A 22774-nucleotide genomic window follows, 5' to 3' on the forward strand; every position below is an offset into this window, starting at 1 on the left:
ACATGTTTACCATAGTATATTGCAGTGCATTATTGCAAGTTTAAACTAGTATATTTCAGTGCGTTAGTGCAGGTTTACGGCAGTATATTGCAGTGTGTTAGTGCACGTTTAACACAGTATATTTCAGTGCGTTAGTGCATGTTTACCGCAGTACAGCCGTGGCCAAAAGTTTGACACAAATATTAATTTACACAAAGTCTGCTGTCTTTTTATGATGGCGATTTGCAAATACTTCAGAATGTTATGAAGAGTGATCAGATGAATTGCAATTAATTGCAAAGTCCCTCTTTCCCATAAAAATGAACTTAATCCCCAAAAAAAACATTTCCACTGCATTTGTGAAGGCTTCAGGGTGCCCAAAAAACTCCAGCAAGCGCCAGGACTGTCTCCTCCAAGAGATTCAGCTGCGGGATTGGGGCACCACCAGTTCAGAGCTTGCTCAGAAATGGCAGCAGGCAGGTATGAGTACATCTGCACGCACAGTGAGGAGAAGACTTTTGGAGGATGGCCTGGTGTCAAGAAGGGCAGCAAAGAAGCCACTTCTCTCCAGGAAAAACATCAGGGACAGACTGATATTCTGTGAAAGGTACAGGGATTGGACTTCGGAGGACTGAGGTAAAGTCATTTTCTCTGATGAATCCCCTTTCTGATTGTTTGGGAGGTCCAGAAAAAATCTTGTCCAGAGAAGAAAAGGTGAGCGCTACCATCAGTCCTGTGTCATGCCAACATTAAAGCATCCTGAGACCATTCATGTGTGGGGATGCTTGTCAGCCAAGGGGGTGGGCTCTCTCACAAATTTGCCTAAGAACACAGCCATGAATAAAGAATGGTATAAAAACATCCTCCGAGAGCAACTTTTCCTAACCATCCAAGAACAGTATGGTGATGAACAATGCCTTTCTCAGCATGATGGAACACCTTGCCATAAGGAAAAGGTGATAACTAAGTGGCTTGGGGAACGAAACACTGAATTTTTGGGTCCATGGCCAGGAAACTCCCCAGATCTTAATCCCATTGAGACTTCTGGTCAAACCTCAAGAGGCGGGTGAACAAAAAAAAACCCCAACAAATTTTGACAAACTCCAAGCATTGATTATGCAAAAATGGGCTGCCATCAGTCAGGATTTGACCCAAAAGTTGATTGACAGCATGCCAGGGCAAATTGCAGAGGTCTTGCAAAAGAAGGGTCAACACTACAAATATTGACTCTTTGCATAAACTTAATGTAATTGTTAATAGAAGCCTTTGACACTTATGGAATGCTTGTAATTATACTTCAGTATACCATAGTAACATCTGAGAAAAAGATCTAAATACACTGAAGCCGCAGACTTTGTAAAAACTGTTATTTGTGTCATTCTCAAAACTTTTGGCCATGGCTGTATATTGCAGTGCGTTACTGCATGTTTAACTCAGTATATTTCAGTGAATTATTGCAGGTTTATCGCAGTATATTGCAGTATATTCATGCACGTTTAATGCAGTATATTTCAGTGCCTTGGTGCACGTTTACTGCAGTATTTTGCAGTGTGTTTATAAACGTTTACTGCAGTATATTGCAGTGCGTTATTGCAAGTTTAATGCAGTATTTTTCAATGTGTTGGTGCCATTTTAATTTCAAGTTAAAATGCACCAAACACCACTTTCCAATAATTAAAGTACATCCATGTACACATTTCTCCGTCATATTACATTTTGTTAATAAGTCCCCCCACCCCCATCATGTCTGGAAGGCCCTCAAGGAGAAGCAGATGTTCCCATTCCACTGTAAGGGGGCAAGCAGCTTATGTGTCCACAGGCAAAGGTGTACGTGGTCCGTCGTCAGGTAGGGCATCATTTCTTCTGTTTTAGTGATGTTGCCCATGCTATTCAGCCACAGCATGCAGAGAAAGTGGTGAACTGACTTACTAAACCGGTGCACCATCCACCCGTTAAATAAGAAAAATTAAAAAAACAATTTGCCTTTTAGCACAGCTGCAGGAAAATGTTCAGCCTTAACTCTTGCTCAGGCCAAACCGTTCACTCAACACTAGCAGGAGAATATCTAGGCGCAAAATCAGACATGTAGAGCTTTCCAGTTGACAATCCACTGGGTTACTGGGTCATGAGAATAAACCACTGGCCAGAACTTTCCCAGTATGCAAATGAGCTGCTGGGCTGCCCTGCATCCAACATGTTTTCCAGATGGGCATTCAGTGCTGCCGGAGGCTTTGTAACAGATAAGAGACTCCGTGGACCGGTTGACATTTATCAAAATTAATCATTCCTGGATTAGCAGCAGCTATCAAGTCCCTGGTGCTGATGTCACTGATTAAGTGCTTTCTGGATCTGGAATTTCTGAAAGACTGTCTAGGCTGCCTAGCTTTATGGGTGTTGACTTCATCTGGAAGAATTTTTTGGTGTAGGTTTCATAGGTACAATTAACACCCAAGGACCAATTTTTCTGCACCTGTTTGACAGGTGCATATCATTTACATTTTTGACAGCAAGGCTTATTCTTTCTTTCCCCAAGAGTACCTCTATAGGGTTACAGTGTGAAGGCACCACCAACACCCAAAGCCCAATTTTTCCAAACCCGTTACTTTTATCTAAAGTCTACGAAAGATACACCAGAATTTATCTAAAGAATCCAGAATCTTGTTCAGAATGCACACAATTGTGGCCTCATCATACAGACTGGCTCCCCCATGCTGTTGTTTACAAAATAAAGAAAGCTTGAAGGAAAAATTTAATTTTTTTGATTTTATAAATGTTATTTTTGTTGCAGCAGCTTCTATACACAGTACAGATATGCCACTTTACAGACAAACTAACCCCCCAGGCACTATATTTAAAGGAATTTTTAATTTTTATTGTTATTTCTCATTTTTATGGTTTCACTTTAAGAATCAGTAATTTACTGCTTATTTAAAAGTGATGTTTTTTTTTTACAAAATTAGTTTTTATTAATACATGTCCCCCAGGGCAATACCCCAACCCCCATAACAATTGTATGCCCAAATATTTGCATATAAGCCTTCAAAATGGGCACTTTTGATTTTTCCAGTTCGGGTCCCATAGAATTCAACTGGGGTTCGTTATTTGGTTCCAAACTTTTGCGATAATCGAAAGTTCTGCTGTGAACCAGACCGGGGGTCATTCGGCCCATGTCTACCAGTATGTAAATCTAAAGATCAAAGTGCCACCCCAATGCATTCGTCCAAAGTAAAGTTTTATTTTAAAATATAGAATTGGCTGCAACAGTCAATGTGTTTCAGGAGCCACACATAGCCCCCTTCATCAGGGCTACAACATAACAAGAAAATATAAAATTATTAGACAATGATCAATGAATGAAAAACAATGAAAGATCTCATTCCTGTTAATTTGTGTATATTTACACATACACCCATAGTTATTGGAGTTATATATGGATACCCAAATAGGTGCAAAAGATAAATCAGTGCAATTAAATATAAAGTGATGCAGTGCTCAGACCCAATAAATTGGGACAATAAATAAATAAATAAAAATAAAAATGTGGGTATACAGCAGCTATATGAAACCTCCGTCACTAGCGGGAGTAAGAAACTAAGCAATATATATATATATATATATACAGCGCTATATAGATTCATTAACCAATAAAGTGACAATGTGCATCATATAAATAAATATTCCTCTTAAGGTGCAATATATAAAGTGTCCATAAAGTGCATTCCAAAGTAAAGTGCATGAAAAGTCCACTAAAACATGAGTCAAGCCGTGAGCAAAAATCAATCAAGGTGCTTGATAGATGTCTCCATATATAAAGTGCGAGTGACACCACAACCGTTTAGCCACAAGATGGCCTCTCACCTCACTGAAGTCGTCTCTCTGCTCTGTTGTTCCCCGTGTAACCGACAAGAATCTGACACCGGCTTTTCCTCCATGCATCACCATATTGTGGGGGATAGTGTGGGAAATTGTCATATTCGCTTCTATACGGTGCTGCGTGATTCACATAACCCAAATTACCTCTCCCTCTTCCCCTCTGATTCCCTTCTAAAGAGGGCCCCTCTATTAGGTCTCCTACCTCTCCCATTCCCCCTATTCTGAGGTGGGGGGTGGGGATACGAGGTAGATGGAGGGGGAGGGGTGGGGGAGGCCCCTGTGGGGTGAATTTCTTTCTCATGTCTTTCACAGGGGGTCTTACTGTACTGGGTGTATTAGGAAAAAATGGAGTACTAATGACCTCCTTGGTGGGGGAATTATCCCTTGATACTACCTGGATATCTCTAATATTTGCTTGCCAATTGAAAGTGTCGTTGCTTCTATAATCATTAGTGTGCCTGACAAACTTTTTCCTCTTGCGTTTCCCTATCGATTTTTTTCTAATTTCTTTTTTAACTCACTAGATAGTTGAGTAAACTCAGGATTGTCTTTGAAAGGTTCCATCCTTTCTTTGATTCCTTGAATTTGATCATTCAAGATATCTAACTTTTTCTTTTTCCTACCTAGTAGGAAGGATAATAATTCCTTCCCTTTACTATTAAAAAATATATACCAATCGTTCAACGACTCCTCATCGTCCAGTCCATCATTAGGGGGTATATCCCACCTAAGATGCCTGGGAACTAGATTATTGGCCATATATACTGTTCGAAGGATAATATGTCCCACCAAGCCCGCGTTTTTTTGTCCATAAGAATGGTGAGTTTATTGAACAATTGAGTGAGATCATCATTTCTCCCTCTATTTTTATCTCCAGAAAATATATCCTCTAGTTTAACTTCTCTGGTTTCTAAATATTGGAATATATCCATAATTGCAGCTAATTAGGTAGTGGATAAATCAAATAGGTGCAAAAGATAAATCAGCGCAATTAAATATAAAGTGATGCAGTGCTCAGACCCAATAAATTGGGACAACAAATAAATAAAAATAAAAATGTGGGTATACAGCAGCTATATGAAACCTCCCTCAGTAGCGGGAGTAAGAAACTGTAAGCAATATATATATACAGCGCTATATAGATTCAATAACCAATAAAGTGACAATATGCATCATATAAATATTCCTCCTAAGGTGCAATATATAGAGTGTCCATAAAGTGCATTCCAAAGTAAAGGGCATGAAAAGTCCACTAAAACATGAGTCAAGCGGTGAGCAAAAATCAATCAAGGTGCTTGATAGATGTCTCCATATATAAAGTGCGAGTGACACCACCACCGTTTAGCCACAAGATGGCCTCTCACCTCACTGAAGTATTAAACCAGCAGTGAATCCTCTATAACAGTGATGGCGAACCTTGGCACTCCAGATGTTTTGGAACTACATTTCCCATGATGCTAAACTACACTGCAGAGTGCATGAGCATCATGGGAAATGTAGTTCCAAAACATCTGGGGTGCCAAGATTCGCCATCACTGCTCTATAAGGATAAGTCCAGTGTAGGGGATGCCACTTCCTGGATCGATCTCTCACAATTTCATGGGTATGGTATATGGATACCCATTTCTAAGTAGAAAACTAAATTATAATAGAGCTTTTCTTGGTGTATAATAGCCAAAGCATTATTAAGGCACATAATAGAGTCAATAGTGTCCAAAAAGCTCAATGGAATACCAATATCAAATCAGAGCACAAACACACACATGTGTGTTTATCAGCAAAGTAGTGGACAGTGCCAGTAGAGCAAAGATTGGTGCCAGTAGGGTAGTGGACAGTGTCAGTAGTTTTTTATTTTTATTATTTTTAAAATTATGTTTTACAATATTATTATTATTTTTTTAGTATTTTTTACAATATTATTAAATATTTACATTTTTTAGGAACCCTGTTATAGGGCTTTGATGAAATATCAAGGGTCTAAACAGACCCCTGATGTCTCACTTTTGAAACAGAGAAAGAAACTGAGGACAGAGAATCCCCTTTCCCTTTCTCTGCAGCCTGCAGTACACATAGTTTGCTATGTTTCAGCTAAGAATGAAGACCGGAGCGATTGGTACAGATCACGCACTGTCCTCATTCAGAAAATAAGGGGCCGGTTAATTAAATATTTACTAGTGTTACTATTATTTATTTTAGCGCTGAGAGGAGCTGCAGGAGGGAGACAGGAAGCAGGGAGAATCCTATTCACACAGGGTGATTAGGGTGTGCCCAGGCACATCCGGCACACCCTGTGCGCACGCTTATGGTACTGGTTGTGTTCTGTAATGAGGCTGGTTTTTGATCAATAATTATATGCTTGGGATTCAGTTGGTTTTTTAGTATAACTATCTGTATATTAATTTAATAAATGGTATCTTAGGTAATGAGCAAGGCTGGGGTGCCCTTCTTGTTCTTAGTCTTTCAGTTTTTAGGATCCCTCCAGTCTGGAGAGGGCAGCAAGGCCTGGTGTCTACCTGGTTACCTGTGGAAGTATGAAGCCAGCAAGACTGACAGCCATATGACTGATATGAACATTAGCCACTGGCTTTTCACAGTTTGAGTGTAATCTTCAAAGCTTTATTTATACTTCAACAAAGGGACATATCATGCTGGCATGCGCAAGAAAAGGAAAGCGATGTCTGCAGGTTTTCATTACTGTTATTTATTATTGAGATTTTTGGACCATGTTGTCACCAGCAAAGGAAGAAATCAAAAATCTCCAAAGGGAAAACAAACAATATAACAATTGAAGTTTTATTTTTTTCTGACAATGCATTGGTAGGAACAGATTTTATTGAACAATGTGGCTAAATGTATGTTCTTGTACATGTGTATCAAAGCCTCAAAAATTGTGTAAAAAAAAAAACACTTTTTTTTTTTTTTATCTTTAGGTATTGACAGTGAACTGGATCCAGGATACAGTATAGAAGTTCCTCATCATGTAACGGTCCAGAGAGGACTGTGTGTGTACATTCCATGCAGCTTCATTGTGGCTACGACGGTAACCTTAACTAGAAATGCTAAGGGAATATGGTTCAAGGATGATGTATCTGTGGCTTCTAATAGGAATAACCGGTTTGAGAATAATGGACGATTCTCTCTGGCTGGAGATGTATGGAGAGGGGACTGCTCTCTCTACATAGAAAATCCGTCATATACAGATCAAGGTCCTTATCGTTTCAGAGTTGAAGATGAAATAAAATTCAGCTACCTAGATATCCAGCCTTATATAGAAGTAACAGGTAAGGAAAATAATAATGTGTCCCAGGAGCTTACAATCTACAACTATTGAATAAAAAAATAAAACAGTCCCTGATCTCTAACAATATACATGGGACTATTATAATATGTACACACAGTCCTGGAGCAAAGCCTTCCCTTCAGTTTACTTACAATAAATCATGTAAATGGAAGGAGTTGTCATATGAATAATTGGATGTTGGGTTAATCAAATCCCATCAAAATTTGGGACATTACTAAAGCTGAACTCAAGGCAAATGATTTCAGCTCTACATTTATTAACACATTAATACAGTATAACTAAAGGCAACACTTTACTTAAAGTTTTGGACAGAGTGGAGAAGGATTAGAACGCTTGTCAGTTTTTATTGCTATCGGTGTCCCGTTAAGGAGATTCACCCTCTCTATTTGTCCTGTTCACCTTTTTTATTGAAAGTAAAAGAATATCCCAAGTTTTGGGTTGTCCCCAGAAAAGTAATAGAGGGGAAATCTTCTAATGGGGATACTAGATCTGGTGACCTGGGGGTCCCCAAGAATTTCCCTTAATTTGCAGAGTTTTCTTTTCATTTTTTGTTTGGCTACGGGACAGGAAGTGAAGGAAAATCTCTGCAATGGGACACAGATGGCAAAAAAAAATCTAACAAGGGTTATAACCCTTTCTCTATCCAAAATGGAAAAAGAAAAGTGTTGCTCATAGTTCTACTTTAAATGTATTATATTTAATGCAAGCAGCGTATGCAAGTAGTTGACCTGTCATCAGCTTCACGTAGCCCCTGTGCGGTAGAGCCAGGGCTGAATCTATCCTAACTAATCTGACGGTGCATTATAAAAGGTCAGGGGGCATAATGTCAACAGTGTAACACAGAGTCAGGGAACTAGTATTCCCCATTCACCCTGAGCGCTTCTGTACCACCAGTCACAACCAGCAAATAACATCTGACAGGTAGGGCAGAGGCTCGCATAGGAGTGAACAGGGAATGGTAGCATGTATTAGGCTGTCATTAGATTAGAATGATTAAAGGATAAGTTCAGCTTCAGGAACATGTTATACTGTATGTTTCACCTGTTTTTAGGGTGGAACATGTAACATGTTCCCACTTCTGCAGTCACTCCTCGATCTGCTGCCTGTAGTGACAGAGAGCAAGGGACCTGCTCCCCGAACTTGCTGTCACAATTTTGTCAGAGGTCTGTGAAAGGGAAAACTACAACTACCGACAGCCTTTGCCGCTGTCAGCTTGTAATGTTGTGTGTGCTGTTGAGTGCTCTAAGGAAGTGGTCTCAAAACTGCAGCCCATGGACCAGATACGGCCCTTTTCTTGCTTTTATATGGGCCTTGGAGTGCTATTTTATTCACTGACACCAATGAAGGGCACAATTCCTCCCAATGACACCACTGATGGGGTGCAATGCCTCCCAATGTTACCAACGATGTAGCCCAATGACCAGGGTCATCTTACAGCATGGGCATGCTGGCAAGTTGCCCAGGGGCCCCACTTGCCTGGGGGGCTCCACCTGCCCAGCGACCCAGCCAAGCATTAGTCCATTCTAAGTCTCCAGCGCCTCGCAAGGTGCAGGAGTCTCTTGCATTTGGCCTGTGGCTCCCAAGTGGCATGGAAGATGTCCTGGCTGGCGGCTGCAGTGTCAGCTGTGTCAGGGAAGAATGGAGCTGATGCTTCCTGTGTAGTTCCGGCTACTTTTATAGGCGCAGTGATATCAAATGCACCCTGTCTGTGACAGGAGCGATGCAGGAAGCAGCGACTCGGCTCTCTACTGCAGCCACATGCTCCCTTCAGTGCCGCTCCTGTCACACTCTCCGTCTCAGAGGAGCCAGCGTTATCCACCAGCATTACCCAGCAGCAGTACCAGTCATCAGTACCCACCATCAGCACCCACCAGCAGTATTGGGGGGACCAGTGACATTACTACAGTAATCAGTGCTAAAAATATGCACTGTTACTGTAATAATGACACCGGCAGGGAAGGGGTTAACCCAGGGCGATCAAAGGGTTAAATGTGTACCTAGGGGAGTGATTCTAACTGTATGGGGGTTGGGCTTGTGAAATGATTACAGAGACCTGTGATCCTATATAGAAGGATCACAGAAGCTCTGTGATCATTCCAGAGAGAAGAACGGTCAGCTGTGTTTACAACAGCTGACCGTTTATCTCTCTCAGCGGAGAGTGATTGCGGGTGGCAGGCGGAAATTGGAGCTACCTGTCCCGTGCATCGGAGTTCCCACTGCCGAATGGGGGTGTGAGCGTGCTTGCCCCCTAGCTATAGGCACGCGACCGACGTATACCTACAGCGGTTCTCACAGGAGGGCCAGCCTGCCGCAATATTTCTGAGGCGGGTGGTCAGAAAGCGGTTAATATCTCCCAGAAGCAGTAAACCCCTGTATACTGATTGCATTTCATTTGATCATCCTCTAGTTATGTTAAACTGGTGTGGGAGGGGGGGGGGGGATGTGGAGTGCCACCTCCCTGAAATTCGTTTTTGCAGATTGGGATGTCTGAGCCTCGACTCCTGTGTGCATCCTGCTGCTGAACTTAGCAGGTGGCAAGCGCCCGTCGGCCCTTCGCTGCTGTCGGCCCTGCGCTGCTGTCAGGCCACTTGGGCCATGGAGGGGGAGCCCACAGCAGCAGGAGTGCCTGTCTGCTTCCAAGGTCCTCCGGGAGACAGGCACACACCAGGACAGCCGCAGCACAAGCCACAAGATCAGGGGCACTGCTGTAGAAGTGTAAAGTGGAAGACAGCATAGCAGAAAGAAAAGAAAGACAGACAGGGTAAGTACTAACTTTTTTATGTGCAGAAATTATTATTGTCTTTGTATGTTCAGAAAGCCAAAACATCTGCATGTCACTTTCATTTTGTATACAATTGATGTCCAAATTAATTGTGTTACTGTTTAAACTCTGATTTTGTTGGAGGTACCAATAAATATCGCCTTATCGATAATTAGCATTTTTATTCTCGTGGGTGATTGTGTAAGCAGGGCCCCAGTGCACTGCATTGCCCGTGGGCCTATAATGAGTTTTGACAGCTGGTTCTTTCTCCCTGCAAGCAGTTACATTACGTGACAGTGTCACACACTGAGCGGTTCTTGCAAGTCTCACTATCTGATGAATGTGAAACGTCCCTACTCCCCTGTCAGTGTCCATGAGTGCTGACAATCAGTGCTGACAATCAATGCCAATCAGGGCCACCTATCAGTGCCCACCAGTGCCGCCTCATTAGTGCCACCTATCAGTGCCCATCAGTGCTGCCAATCAGTGCAGCCAATCAGTGCCACAAATCAGTGGTCATCAGTGCTGCCTATCAGTTATTCCCTCAGTGCTGCCAACCAATGCCCATCAGTGCCCATCCGTGCAGCCTTATCAGTGGCCATCCATGCTGCCAATCAATGCCCATCAGTGCAGCCTCATTGATGCCAATCAGTGCTGCCAACCAGTGCCCATCAGTGCCACATATCCATGTCCATCAGCGCTGCCAATCAGTGCTGCCACCCAGTGCTGCCAGCCAGTGCCCAACAGCACTGCCTATCAATACCCATCAGTGCTGCCAATCAGTGCCCATCAGTGCTGCCAACCAGTGGCCAACAGTGCTGCCCATCAATGCCCATCAGTGCTGCCAATCAGTGCACTGAGTGCAGGGATGGGTAGATGAACTCAGCAGACAGGCAGGCACATTGTCTAACCTGGTTGGGCACAACTGAAATCTGTCGATGTTTAATAATGGCACATACCAATCTTAAGTATAATAGGTAATCACCACACTACTATTTACAAATCACAATAAACTACTGGTGGTAAAATAAAAAAAAAAAAGGGTCAGTAAAAGGCTTGCTGCTAAGTCAAAAAAAAAAAGAAGCGCAACACTAATTTACTAATCAATAACTTAATAATAATGGAGGAACACTCTTATGTATGGAAATCTCAATAAACTTCAATATTACCACAATACCGGTCTCTGTGATATGTAACTTCACATATAACACACATCAAACTGAAAACAAGACATACAATGATGGTGGAAACTCCTCCTAGATATTTGCCATACAGAAGAACTTCAAGTGCAATAATTCCAGTGACATGTGATTTCACATGTAATACACATCAAAAGGATAACTTAGCAGTGATGGTGGAAACCCCACTACAGATATTTGCCATACAATTTAACTTCAAGTGCAACAACAATTTAACATTTTTAGATTTTTACACTTAATTTTATGTTTTTGTTACTATTATAAAGGGAATTATTGCATTTGAAGTAACATTTCCACCACCCCTGCTAAGTCCATGTCTTTATGGACCTTGCTTTGTGCTTTGGTGTGCAGTAATTTTGAAACAGGAAGGGGCCATCCCCAAACTGTTCCCACAAAATTGGGAGCATGAAATTTTCCAAAATGACTTGGTATGCTGACACCTTAAGAGTTCCCTTCACTGGAACTAAAGGGCCAAGCCCAACCCCTGAAAAACAACCCCACACCATAACCCCCCCTCCACCAAATGATTTGGACCAGTGAACAAAAAGCAAGGTCCATAAAGATATGGATGAGCGAGTTTGGGGTGGAGGAACTTCACTGACCTCAACCCGATAGAACACCTTTGGGATGAATTAGAGCGGAGACTGTGAGCCAGGCCTTCTCGTCCACACCAATGCCTGACCTCACAAATGCGCCTCTTAAAGAATGGTCAAACATTCCCATAGACACACTCCTAAACCTTGTGGACAGCCTTCCCAGAAGAGTTGAAGCTGTTATAGCTGCAAAAGGTGGGCCAACTCAATATTGAACCCTACGAACTAAGACTGGGATGCCATTAAAGTTCATGTGTGTGTAAAGGCAGGCGTCCCAATACTTTTGACAATGTAGTGTGTGTTTGAGCTTTGGTGTGCACATACTAATGCCATAGGCTGTGCACACTTATGCAGTCAGGGATGATTGGTGCAGCAGTGGGGACAGTTGCAAGCATCGATCTCCTTGTATGACTTTTTAGCTGACAGCCGCTTCTCCTCCTCTCTCTCCTGCGGCTGTCAGCTGAAAAGTCATACAGGGAGATCGATGCTTGTAACTGTCCCCACTGCTGCACCAATCATCCCTGACTGTCCCCCGTGTCCTCCTCCTCTGGCCGCAGTGTCCTCCTCCTTCGGCCCCGTGTCCTCCTCCTCCTCTGGCCGCAGTGTTTTCCTCCTCCCGCCCCCCTCTGTGTCCTCCTCCTCCCACCCCCTCCATGTCCTCCTCTTCCTCTGGCTCCTCTCTGTGTCCTCCTCCTGCTCGGCCCACCCTCGCCCACCTGCAGCCGACTTGCCTTCTCTCCCGCCAGCTGCTGTGAGGGATGTCAGGATGGAGAGCGGAGGAAGGGACTGGTCAATATGTAATTAACTAGTCCCTTTCTTATCTAAATTGGGCACTGTGAGTAATTGCTACCGATCGTTCATGTGTCCTGTGATAACAGAGCAGAATAAACTATGTTTATTCTGCTTCAGTTTTTGAATGAATGGGAGACTCTGTATCCTGTTCATTCATTTTTAATGCTGAGGCTGCTGAGAAAGGGATTGGGGAATCTCTGTCCTCAGTTCCTTTCTCTGTCTCAAAGGGGAGATGTCAGGGGTCTGTTTAGACCCCCTGATATCCCACCAAAGCCCCCCAACAGGGCTGATTAAAAAAAAAAAAAATCAATAAATATTTAAAAAATGAAATTGTAAACATTTTTTAAAAAAATGATAAAAAATAAAATTGTAAAAAAAATAAAAATAAAATAAAAAACAACTGACATCTTCAACCCCCTCCCTCCTCAAAAAAGCATTGTGAAAAAAATGAAAAACAATTTAAAATGTGAAAAAATAAATACATAAAAAAAAAAAAAAATACTGACACAATCCACTGCTCTACTGACACTGTCCAGTGCCCTACTGACACCATCCACTACCTTCTACACCCACCTCCCCCAACCCCCTTCCCCAGAAGCATTGTGAAAAAAAGTATTTAAAACATTATTTAAAAAAAATAATAGATAATAAAAATAAAATCATTGTGAAAAGAAATAATACAAAAATAAATTTTAAAAAAATAATAAAAATAAAAAGAAAGGATGCAAAAAAAAAAAAAAAATGAATAAAAAAAAAAAGAAAAATAAAGAACTACTGACACCATTCTGCACATACTACCCACCACCACTGTACACTCTGCAATCCTCTCTTGCACATACTATCCCCCTTCATACACTCCGCACTCTTCATCTGCACATTCTACCTACCTCCAAACACTCTTCACTCCTCACCTGCACATACTATCCACTTCCATACACTCCACACCCCTTTCCTGCACATACTACCCACCGCCATACACTCCGCACTCCTCACCTGCACATACTACCCACCGCCATACACTCCACCCTCCTCTCCTGCACATAATATCCACCTCCATACACTCCATACTTCTCTCTTGCACATACTACCCACCGCCATATGATCCGAACTCCTCTCCTGTACATGCTATCCACCTCCATACACTCTGCACTCCTCTCCTGCACATTCTACCCACCTCCATACACTCCGCACTCCTCTCCTGCACAGAGTACCCACTGCCATACACTCCAATTCTTCTCCTGTACATACTACCCACCGCCATACACTCTGAAATCCTCTCCTGCACATACTACCCACCACCGTACATTCTGCACTATACAATCCCTATTTAACATTACCGTATTCTGCACTGTGATGCAATGTAAGGCCTCTCAGACTCTATTAATCCACACCCCTTTAACCACTGTACATATACGGCCGGGTGGGAGTCTCGTCCTTTTGATCGGACGTTCCCGAACGTCCTGCAGAAGGAGCGAGATTGCGCCGCCGCGGCCACGCGCAGCGGCGCGATCTCGATGTGCCTGTCTCCCTCGGACACAGAGCAACAAGTTTTGGCAGGAGGGCCCTGTGATTGGCCCTCCTGATCACATGATGGCTGTGTCCAATCACAGCCGTCATGTAATGTAAATACAGCCGTTGTAACGGCTTTGATCTCTTCTTCTCCTCACACAGATCTTGTCAGTGAGGAGAAGAAGAGAGGATCTGTGCTGCAGCCAGGGGATCAGTGAGTTTTACTAATTACTCACTGATCACAGGGGGGGGGGGTCTGTGCTGGTAATCAGAACATTGATTACCAGTGCAGCCCTTGGGAAGGTGCCACTAGAGCCACCAGGGATGCCCACCCATGACCACCAGGGATGCCCACCATGGCCACCAGGGATGGCAATCAGGGCTCAGAGAGCCTGCCAGTGGTGCCCTCCCTATCAGTGCTGCCCAGCCCACCATTGCCATCTATCAGTGCTGCCCACCAGTGCCCATTATTGCTATCTATCAGTGCCGCCCACCAATGCCCATTATTGCCCACCAGTGCCCATCAGTGCTGCCTATCAGTGCCGATCAGTGCCGCCGATCAGTGCCACCTATCAGTGTCCATCAGTGCTGCCTATCAGTGCTGCCTATCAGTGCCCACCAATGCTGCATATCAGTGCTACCTATCAGTGCCACATATCAGTGCCCATCAGTGCTGCATATCAGTGCTACCTATCAGTGCCCATCAGTGCTGCATATCAGTGTTAATTTTGGCAGCAATTTTCAATTTAGTTTTAGTCTTAGTCTTAGGACTAAAATGGCATTTTAGTTTTAGTCCTATTTTAGTCCTCTGCAAGTGTTTTAGTTTTAGTCGTATTTAGTCGACTAAAACTCCAGTATATTTTAGTCGACTAAAACGCCCTACATTTTAGTCGACTAAAACTCATTTTAGTCATCTATAATCAAATGGGTGTAGTTCAATTGTAATTTGTAATGCATTATTTAAGCATTTCTCTACAATTTCCAAACTCCTTATATACTACTGCTGGTCCTGGAGTGAAAAATCTAATATGTTATTATTTATGCTTTGAGCATGCACCAGTATTAATTTTTGGCAGCAAATTTCGATTTAGTTTTAGTTATAGTCTTTTGACTAAAATGCCATTTTAGTTTTAGTCGTATTTTAGTCTTAAGACTAAAATGCCATTTTAGTTTTAGTCGTATTTTAGTCATCTGAATTGTGTTAGTCGACGAAAACGTTTTAGTCGGTTTTAGTCGACGAAATTAACACTGCTGCATATCAGTGTCACCCCATCAGCGCCACCCCATCAGTGCCTCCATGACCCCCCTTCACCCCTCGCATGCTGCTCCAATCAACTGTGCTGCTCAGGAAGTGAAATCAGTCTTGAAGGGAGCAGTGAGCAGGAGACCCGGGCTGCTGCGTGTGTGTGAATAGGGGTCAAACTCTCCAACATGCTGCCATTACAGGGTGTTCTAGGCTTTGCAGCATCACCAAGCATCTAAAAAAAAAAAAAAACCCACAAAATAGCAGCATATGTATTACTATAGTTGCAGCTTAATTCGTCGTTTAATACATTCTGTGTTCTAAGTTTATAATTGTTAAGATTTAAGAAGTTTTCTGTGTGTTATCCTTGCAGACCTAAATAAACCTGAGATCTCACCCATAAAGAGCTGGCGTGATGGGGAGGAGGTGACACTGCGCTGCACATTTCCTGGACCATGTTGGTGGATAAACCCCCAAATCACTTGGGGAGAAAATATCCAGAATGGAAGAGTAGAAAACAAAGTTGAAACTCATGAAAATGGTAGAAAGACCCACTCCTCTACAATCACCTTCACCGCGAGGAAGGAATACAACAACTCTCCATTGTCATGCACAGTACAGCTGAAAGAGGGATTGACCACTGTACAACAAATTACTATGAAAGTTGAATGTAAGTCTTCTTCTCATCCTGAAACTATCTAAACGTATAATAGAAATGTATAATTTACAAGGATATGATTTCCAGTATTGAAGTATTTTTTAAAGACAGATATTTATTTATAGGACATTTTAGTAGTGATGAGACCTCTCTATTCTCAGTTTCCTCCCCTCATTGCCACTGAGTATCATTGTACTGGCTACAGCATAAGGAGTCTCCTTTTTCAATATAAATGTGTGAATTAGGACGCTACTCCGACTTGTGCAAAGAAAGGTTCAACATTGTGCAAGTCTCTTACATAAAATATTAATATTAGCCTTAGCATTTGATAACTAAACCTACTACAGATAAAAAACAATGTTGTCGATGTATGAAATCAATATGTTAGGCTGACCATACACGATACAATTTTCTTACAATTTTATGAACAATTTTCTTAAAATTTACCTTCAACTATGTAGTACAAAGGCCTGCCTAATTGGATATATGTGAAAGTGTTGTTTAGCTTTGACCTCATATTATGTGGTTTGTGGTAAATCTAACAGAAAATTGTACAACAAAAGTTGAACATGTGTGGCCAGCCTTAGGTGTTCTCCATAAACAATATATGAAAAATGATATCAAAATATGATTGAAAAAGTCCACATAAACTTCAAAATCTCATGGCTGCCAACAGGAAGGCAAGATACTCCGGTTGGATATGCGCCCTCAAAGTGGATTTAAGATATCGAGTATACTGCTTTTACCCATTTGGCGTTTGACTGAGGTTCTCACCATTACCATCTTCCCCATTTGGCGTTTTGACCTTTATGGTCGATTACATCTGGTAAGCAGGTTTTCCTTATGGTGGTGGATTCACTGATGGTGGAGAACTTAATTCACGTGTGGTTTATATGAGGACACCTTATTCATATCCACTTTGCTGTCCATTACCCTGTTCCCAACCCCCCCGCCGCAGTTATACAGTGGGAGGCAGCCGCCCCCAGGCAAATCGCCGTACATGTACGGCGCTTGCGAGCATGAGGCTAGGGGGCGGGCACGCGCCACCAGTGGCGCACTCCCGCCCCCGCTCATCAGTGGGGAAGCCGATGCAGTGGGCAGGCGGCTCCGATTGCCGCCTGACACCCATGATCGCTCCCCACTGAGAGAGAAGGACGAGCAGCTGTTGTAAACACAGCCGACCGTTCTTCTCCCTGGAATGATCACAGAGCTCCTGTGATCCTTCTATATAGGATCACATGTCTCTATGGTCATTTCAGAAGCCACGCCCCCCCCCCCCACAGTTAGAATCACTCCCCCAGGCTCACATTTAACCCCTTGATCACCCACAATGTTAACCCCTTCCCTGCCAGTGTCATTATTACAGTAACAGTGCATATTTTTAGCACTGATTACTGTAGTAATGTCACTGGTCCCCCCAAAAGTGTCAAAAATGTAATTTAGTGGTCCGATCTGTCCGCAGCAATGTTGCAGTCCTGCAAAAAATCGCAGATCGCCGCCATTACTAGTAAAAAATAAAACAATAAAAATGACATAAATCTTTCCCGTAGTTAGTAAACGCAATAACTTTTGCGCAAACCAATCAAAATACGCTTATTGTGATTTTTTTTTACCAAAAATATGTAGCAGAAAACAAATTGGCCTAAAATGTTAAAAAAAAATTAATTTTAATTTCTTTTTTTTGAGAATGTTATATAGCAAAATGTGAAAAATATATTGTTGTATATTTTTTTTTTTTCAAAATTGTCGCTATTTTTTTGTTTATAGCGCAAAAAATTAAAATGGCACAGGTGATCAAATACCACCAAAAGAAAGCTCTATTTGTGGGGAAAAAAGGACATCAATTTTATTTGGGTACAGCGTTGCATGACCGCGCAATTGTCCGTTAAAATAACGCAGTGTCGAATCGCAAAATAGGGCCTGGTCAGGAAGGAGTCAAAACCTTCCGGTCTTAACCACTTGCCGACTGCCGCGCGACTATTTACGTCGGCAGTCAGCCCCTCACAGACAGAGCGACGTAGGGCTACGTCGCTAGCCTGTAAGGGTTTTAGAAGCGAGCGCGCGCCGCCAGATGCGCACTCCCGCTCCCGCTCAGTCACGGACCCCCCTCCCCCCCGCGCATGTGTCCGCCGGGCACTCACAATCGTCCCTGACAGCGGGAGAAAGTCAGGCGGCTAGTGTAAACAAAGCCGCCTGTCAGTCTCCCCTGTGTAAGAATGGTGATCAAACGGTTCTACTATGTAGGACCATTGATCACTGTTCTTACACAACAAGCCACAGCCAATCACAGTTAGAAACACGCCCCTAGGACACACTTAACTCCTCCCTCTCCAATACAGTTAACTCCTTCACTGCCAGTGTCATTTTTACAGTAACAGTGCATATGTATAGCACTGATTACTGTAGTAATGTCACTGGTAACCCCAAAAGTGTCAAAAATGTCAGTCAAGGGTCCGATCTGTCCGCCGCAATGTCGCAGTCCCGCAAAAAAAAATCGCAGATCGCCGCCATTACGCGTTAAAAAAAACCAACAAAAATGACAGAAATCTTTCCCTTTGTTAGTAAACGCAATAACTTTTGCACAAACCTATCAAAATACGCTTTTTGCGATTTTTTGTTTACCAAACATATGGTAAAAAAAAAATTGGCCAAAAATGTTAAAAAATTTTGATTTTTTTCATTTTTTTTTTTGGGGAATTTCATATAAAAAAAAATGTGAAAAATATTGTTATTTTTGCAAAATTGACGCTCTTTATTTGTTTATAGCGCATGATCAAAAAATCGCACCACCAAAAGAAAGCTCTGTTTGTGGGAAAAAAAGGACACCAAATTAATTTAGGTACAGCGTCGCACGACCGCGCAATTTTCCGTTAAAGTCACGCAGTGCCGAATCGGAAAATAGGCCCTGGTCAGGAAGGGGGTAAAATCCTCCGGGGCTTAAGTGGTTAAAGTGGTTTTAGAGGTTTGCCATATCACAGTATTCTCTTATGTGGAACATTATTTTTTGGACTGTATATTTCACTTGGTTGTAAGATACCAGCACTTTTACATATTTTTCTGTTCAAACGGTTTTTATTAAGGCAGAAGGAATGTAATACAAAACAATACCAGTAGGTAACAGTGGTGCATAACAGATGAATACACGTCAAAATGACATCATGAACAGCAAGTAGTAGCATAACAGTCAGGTTTAGGAATAGGAAAGGGGCTAGCTGGGCGCCCCGGTATACAAGTACAAAGGATAAACACAGTGCATAAGGGCGGCTGGGGGTAGGGCAAAAAAGGAGGCCGTAGTGCAGCAAAAGTTGGTGGTCCAGCCACAACAGGGAAACAAATTAGGTAGCGGCCAACTCGAGGCAATAAGGGGGGGGAGAAAAAGAAGGGAGTAAGAGGGGCAAGAAGGATAGGGGGGGGAAAGAAGGGCAAAACAGTGGGGGGGGGGGGGGTTATGCGGAGGAGGAAAGGTGCCCGGAGGGAGTCCCGGGCCACTGATGTGGTTCAGAGCGACAATACCAATAGGGAATCGGTGACCACAGGTCAAGCTAGTACAAGGGATTCATCAAAGCCTATCGGAAGGCAGTTGTCAATCCACGGTTTCCAAAGCTTTTCGTAAGGTATGAGTTTATCCAGCAGGATAGCTTCAGTTTTAGCGTGGATCATAGCTTGAGTGACTCTATTTTTCATGGTAAGGAAACATAGGGAGGAAGTTTTCCAGGCCTTCGCTATGGTCTGTTTGACAGCCGTGGTGACATACAGGAAAAGTTTAAACTGGCGACGTGTGAGGTCAGGTGGCTTGCAGTTCAGGAGCGCAGAAGCAGGATCGGGGGTAAGGGGTGTGTGGAAGATTGTAGATAAAACCCGATAGACTTCGGACCAAAAGGTACGGACCGTGGGGCATTCCCACCAAATGTGTGCATGGGTACCTAGGGACTCGCAACCACGAAAGCAACGAGGTGAGTACTGTGGCACATATTTGGAGACTCTGGCTGGGACCAAGTACCATCTGGTAAGGACCTTGTAATTTGTCTCCAGGGCTACAATATTTGGGGAAGCCGATTTAGTGGCTTGCCAAATTTGTATCCAGTCAGAGTCTTCTAAGGAGAGGTGTAGGTCCCTTTCCCATTTGGAAGCATATGCCGGGGGGGTGGTCTCTTGAACCGATAGAAGTTGGGCATAGAGATCAGAGATGAGCCCCCGCCTATGCGGGTCTGTTTTGCAAGCCCGTTCAAAGGTGGAGAACGCATGGGAGCTATCGCGCGCCGGTGTGTTCTGGCTAAAAAAGTGTTTCAGTTGCAAGTAGCGAAACAATTCGCCAGGAGGGAGGTTGTGGGCCTCACGCAAGGCTGGGAAGGTTTGAAAAGCCCGGGGAGTGAAGAACTGGTAAGCACATATCAAGCCAACCCTAGTCCACTCGGAGAAAGAAGTCCGGGAGGACCAGGCTGGGTAGAACGAGGGGTTGCGGAGAAAAGAAAGTAGGGGATTATGGGGGGACTGAAGGTGAAAACGACGTTTAAGTCTATCCCAAAGGGTTAGGCTGTTCTTAGTGATAGGATTGGTAACACATCTACATTGCGAGGGTGGGAGCCAGAGGAGGTTAGCCACAGAGAGGGGATCACAGTCCATTGCTTCTATGGAGACCCACAATGGGACTTCCTTTGTTGCATGATACTTAGGGAGCTGAGCCAACTGTGCTGCATAGTAGTATTTGGAGAACTGTGGCACCCCAAGCCCGCTTCGGATTTGTGGTCGATACAGCGTCGGTCGGGGTAAGCGGGGTTTGGCGTTACCCCAAATGTATTCCAGAGCCCGTTTCTGTAAAATGCGTAAGAAGTAAGCTGGTACCCCAATCGGGAGAACCCGAAACAGGTATAAGATCTTGGGTAAGATTGACATTTTGAGGACCGTAATTCTCCCCATCCAGGAAAGAGGTAGGGAGGACCATTTGTTCATAAGCGATGTAAGCGTTGATAGCATGGTAGGGTAATTTGCAGAAAAGAGCTCAAGAGGGTCAGCTGTGAACTTGACGCCCAAGTAGGGAATGTAGGAGTTGGCCCAAGGGAACGGGAGGGAAGACTTGAGGTGGTTAAGGACTTCGGCTGAGAGGGATACATTGAGAGCTAGAGATTTCCGTGGGTTGACAACAAGGCCCGAGAGTGATCCAAATTTAGTTAAGGTATCAAGGAGATTAGGGGCAGACGTGAGTGGGGCAGTAAGAAAAAGCAGGACATCGTCCGCAAAAAGGCAGAGTTTATGGTGGTGACCCCCCAGTTCAATTCCACGAATATTCGGGTTGGATCGTATGAGGATCGCAAGGGGCTCAATGGCCAAGGCAAATAGTAGGGGGGAAAGGGGACAACCCTGTCTCGTGCCGCGCTCTATGGGGAAGGGGTCCGACCTGTAGCCTGAATAATAGACGTACGCTCTAGGGTTCTTGTAGAGGGCATTCACCCATTGCAGGAAGTGGGAGCCGAAACCCCAGCGATCAAGGATGGAGGTGAGGTATGGCCAAGACAGAGAATTGAATGCCTTGCTAATGTCTAGGGAGAGAAAGCAAGAGGGAATTCTGCGTTTCCTGGCAATGTGTGCCAGCAGGGTGGCCCGACGAATATTATCGCCAGCCTGGCGGGATGGGATGAAACCCGTCTGGTCAGCATGGACCAAAGTGCCTATGACTACATTGAGGCGAGAGGACAGGACTTTGGCGAGCAGTTTAATGTCAATGTTGAGTATAGAGATGGGTCTATAGTTGGACCAGGAGGTGTCATCTGAATTGGGTTTGGGAATCATGGATATGGCAGCCATGAGCAAATCCGTGTGAAAGGAGTGACCGTCCAGCAGGGAATTAAGTGCCCCAACCAACGGGGGGATAAGAACAGAGGCAAAGCGTTTATAGTATGTAGCAGAAAAGCCGTCAGGGCCCGGACGCTTACGTGGTTTCAAAGTCTTAATTGCCTGTAAGAGTTCCTCAGCAGTTATGGGTTTATCAAGATTCTCCCTGTGGGAGGTGGACAGTGCAGGGAGGTGGACAGAAGACAGGAGGGCGTCTAAGTGAGTGCGGCCAAATGTGGAGGGGTCCTTATAGAGCGTGGAGAGTTTATCACGGAAGGTGAGGAGAATTTTAAGGGGATTACAGGTGTATGTGTCCTTAGCCTGCTTAAGGCATATAGGTTTGGGAGTATAATCGGCTTTGCGAAGCGTCAAGGCAAGGAAGGTGTCAGGTTTGTTAGCTTTCATATATAAAGTATGTTTCGACTTTCGGAGTATTTGTTCCGCCGATTCCGAAAGGAGAAGATCCAGCTCAAGTCGAGCTTTATCAAGGGCTTGTTTCCTGGAGGGCGAGGGGGTGGCTTGGAAGTCTGCAGAGGCCTTATAGAAGGCAGCTTCTAAATTTTGTAGTAAGAGGCGACGTTCCTTACGGAGGTGAGAGGTTCGGCTAATGCAAACCCCCCGTATAACTGGTTTGTGGGCTTCCCACAACATGAGTGGGGACGTGTCCGGATGAGTGTTGGTGGACAGATAGTCAGAAATTGCGTGCTCCAATTCGTGGGTCGGGTTAGCCAGGTTAGTCATTGATCTGCCAAGAGCGAAGGTTGGGTTTAGGTACCAAGGAAGAGAAGGAGGAGATGACCGCATCATGATCAGACCAGGCGCAGGGGATGATTGTGGAGGTGGAAAGGAGAGGAGATGTGCCAATGTGGATCAAGATGTGGTCAATTCGCGAAAACAGCTTATGTGGATGGGAATAGTGCGTGTACTGTCGTCGGCGTGGGTTGTGTTCACGCCACGTATCCACTAATGAATGTTGAGTTAGGAGTTGTTGGAAAGAGAGGCGCTGCACGGATATTGGAGTGGGAGATTTGTCCTGT

The 22774-nt window shown here is 43.8% G+C and overlaps 1 protein-coding gene across 2 annotated transcripts in view; it reads left to right on the forward strand.

The window, feature by feature from the left end:
* Positions 1–22774, forward strand: part of LOC309568171 (sialic acid-binding Ig-like lectin 14) — a 118352-nt gene that overhangs the window by 31535 nt on the left and 64043 nt on the right. For both annotated transcript variants that reach the window (XM_082273807.1, XM_082273806.1), the window contains exon 3: positions 6783–7133. In XM_082273807.1, the coding sequence (XP_082129933.1) occupies positions 6783–7133 (351 nt within the window). The remainder of the gene's footprint in view (positions 1–6782; positions 7134–22774) is intronic.

This window comes from Pelophylax lessonae (genome assembly GCF_965119305.1).
Source record: "Pelophylax lessonae genome assembly, chromosome: 12".
Taxonomy (NCBI): Eukaryota; Metazoa; Chordata; class Amphibia; order Anura; family Ranidae; genus Pelophylax; species Pelophylax lessonae.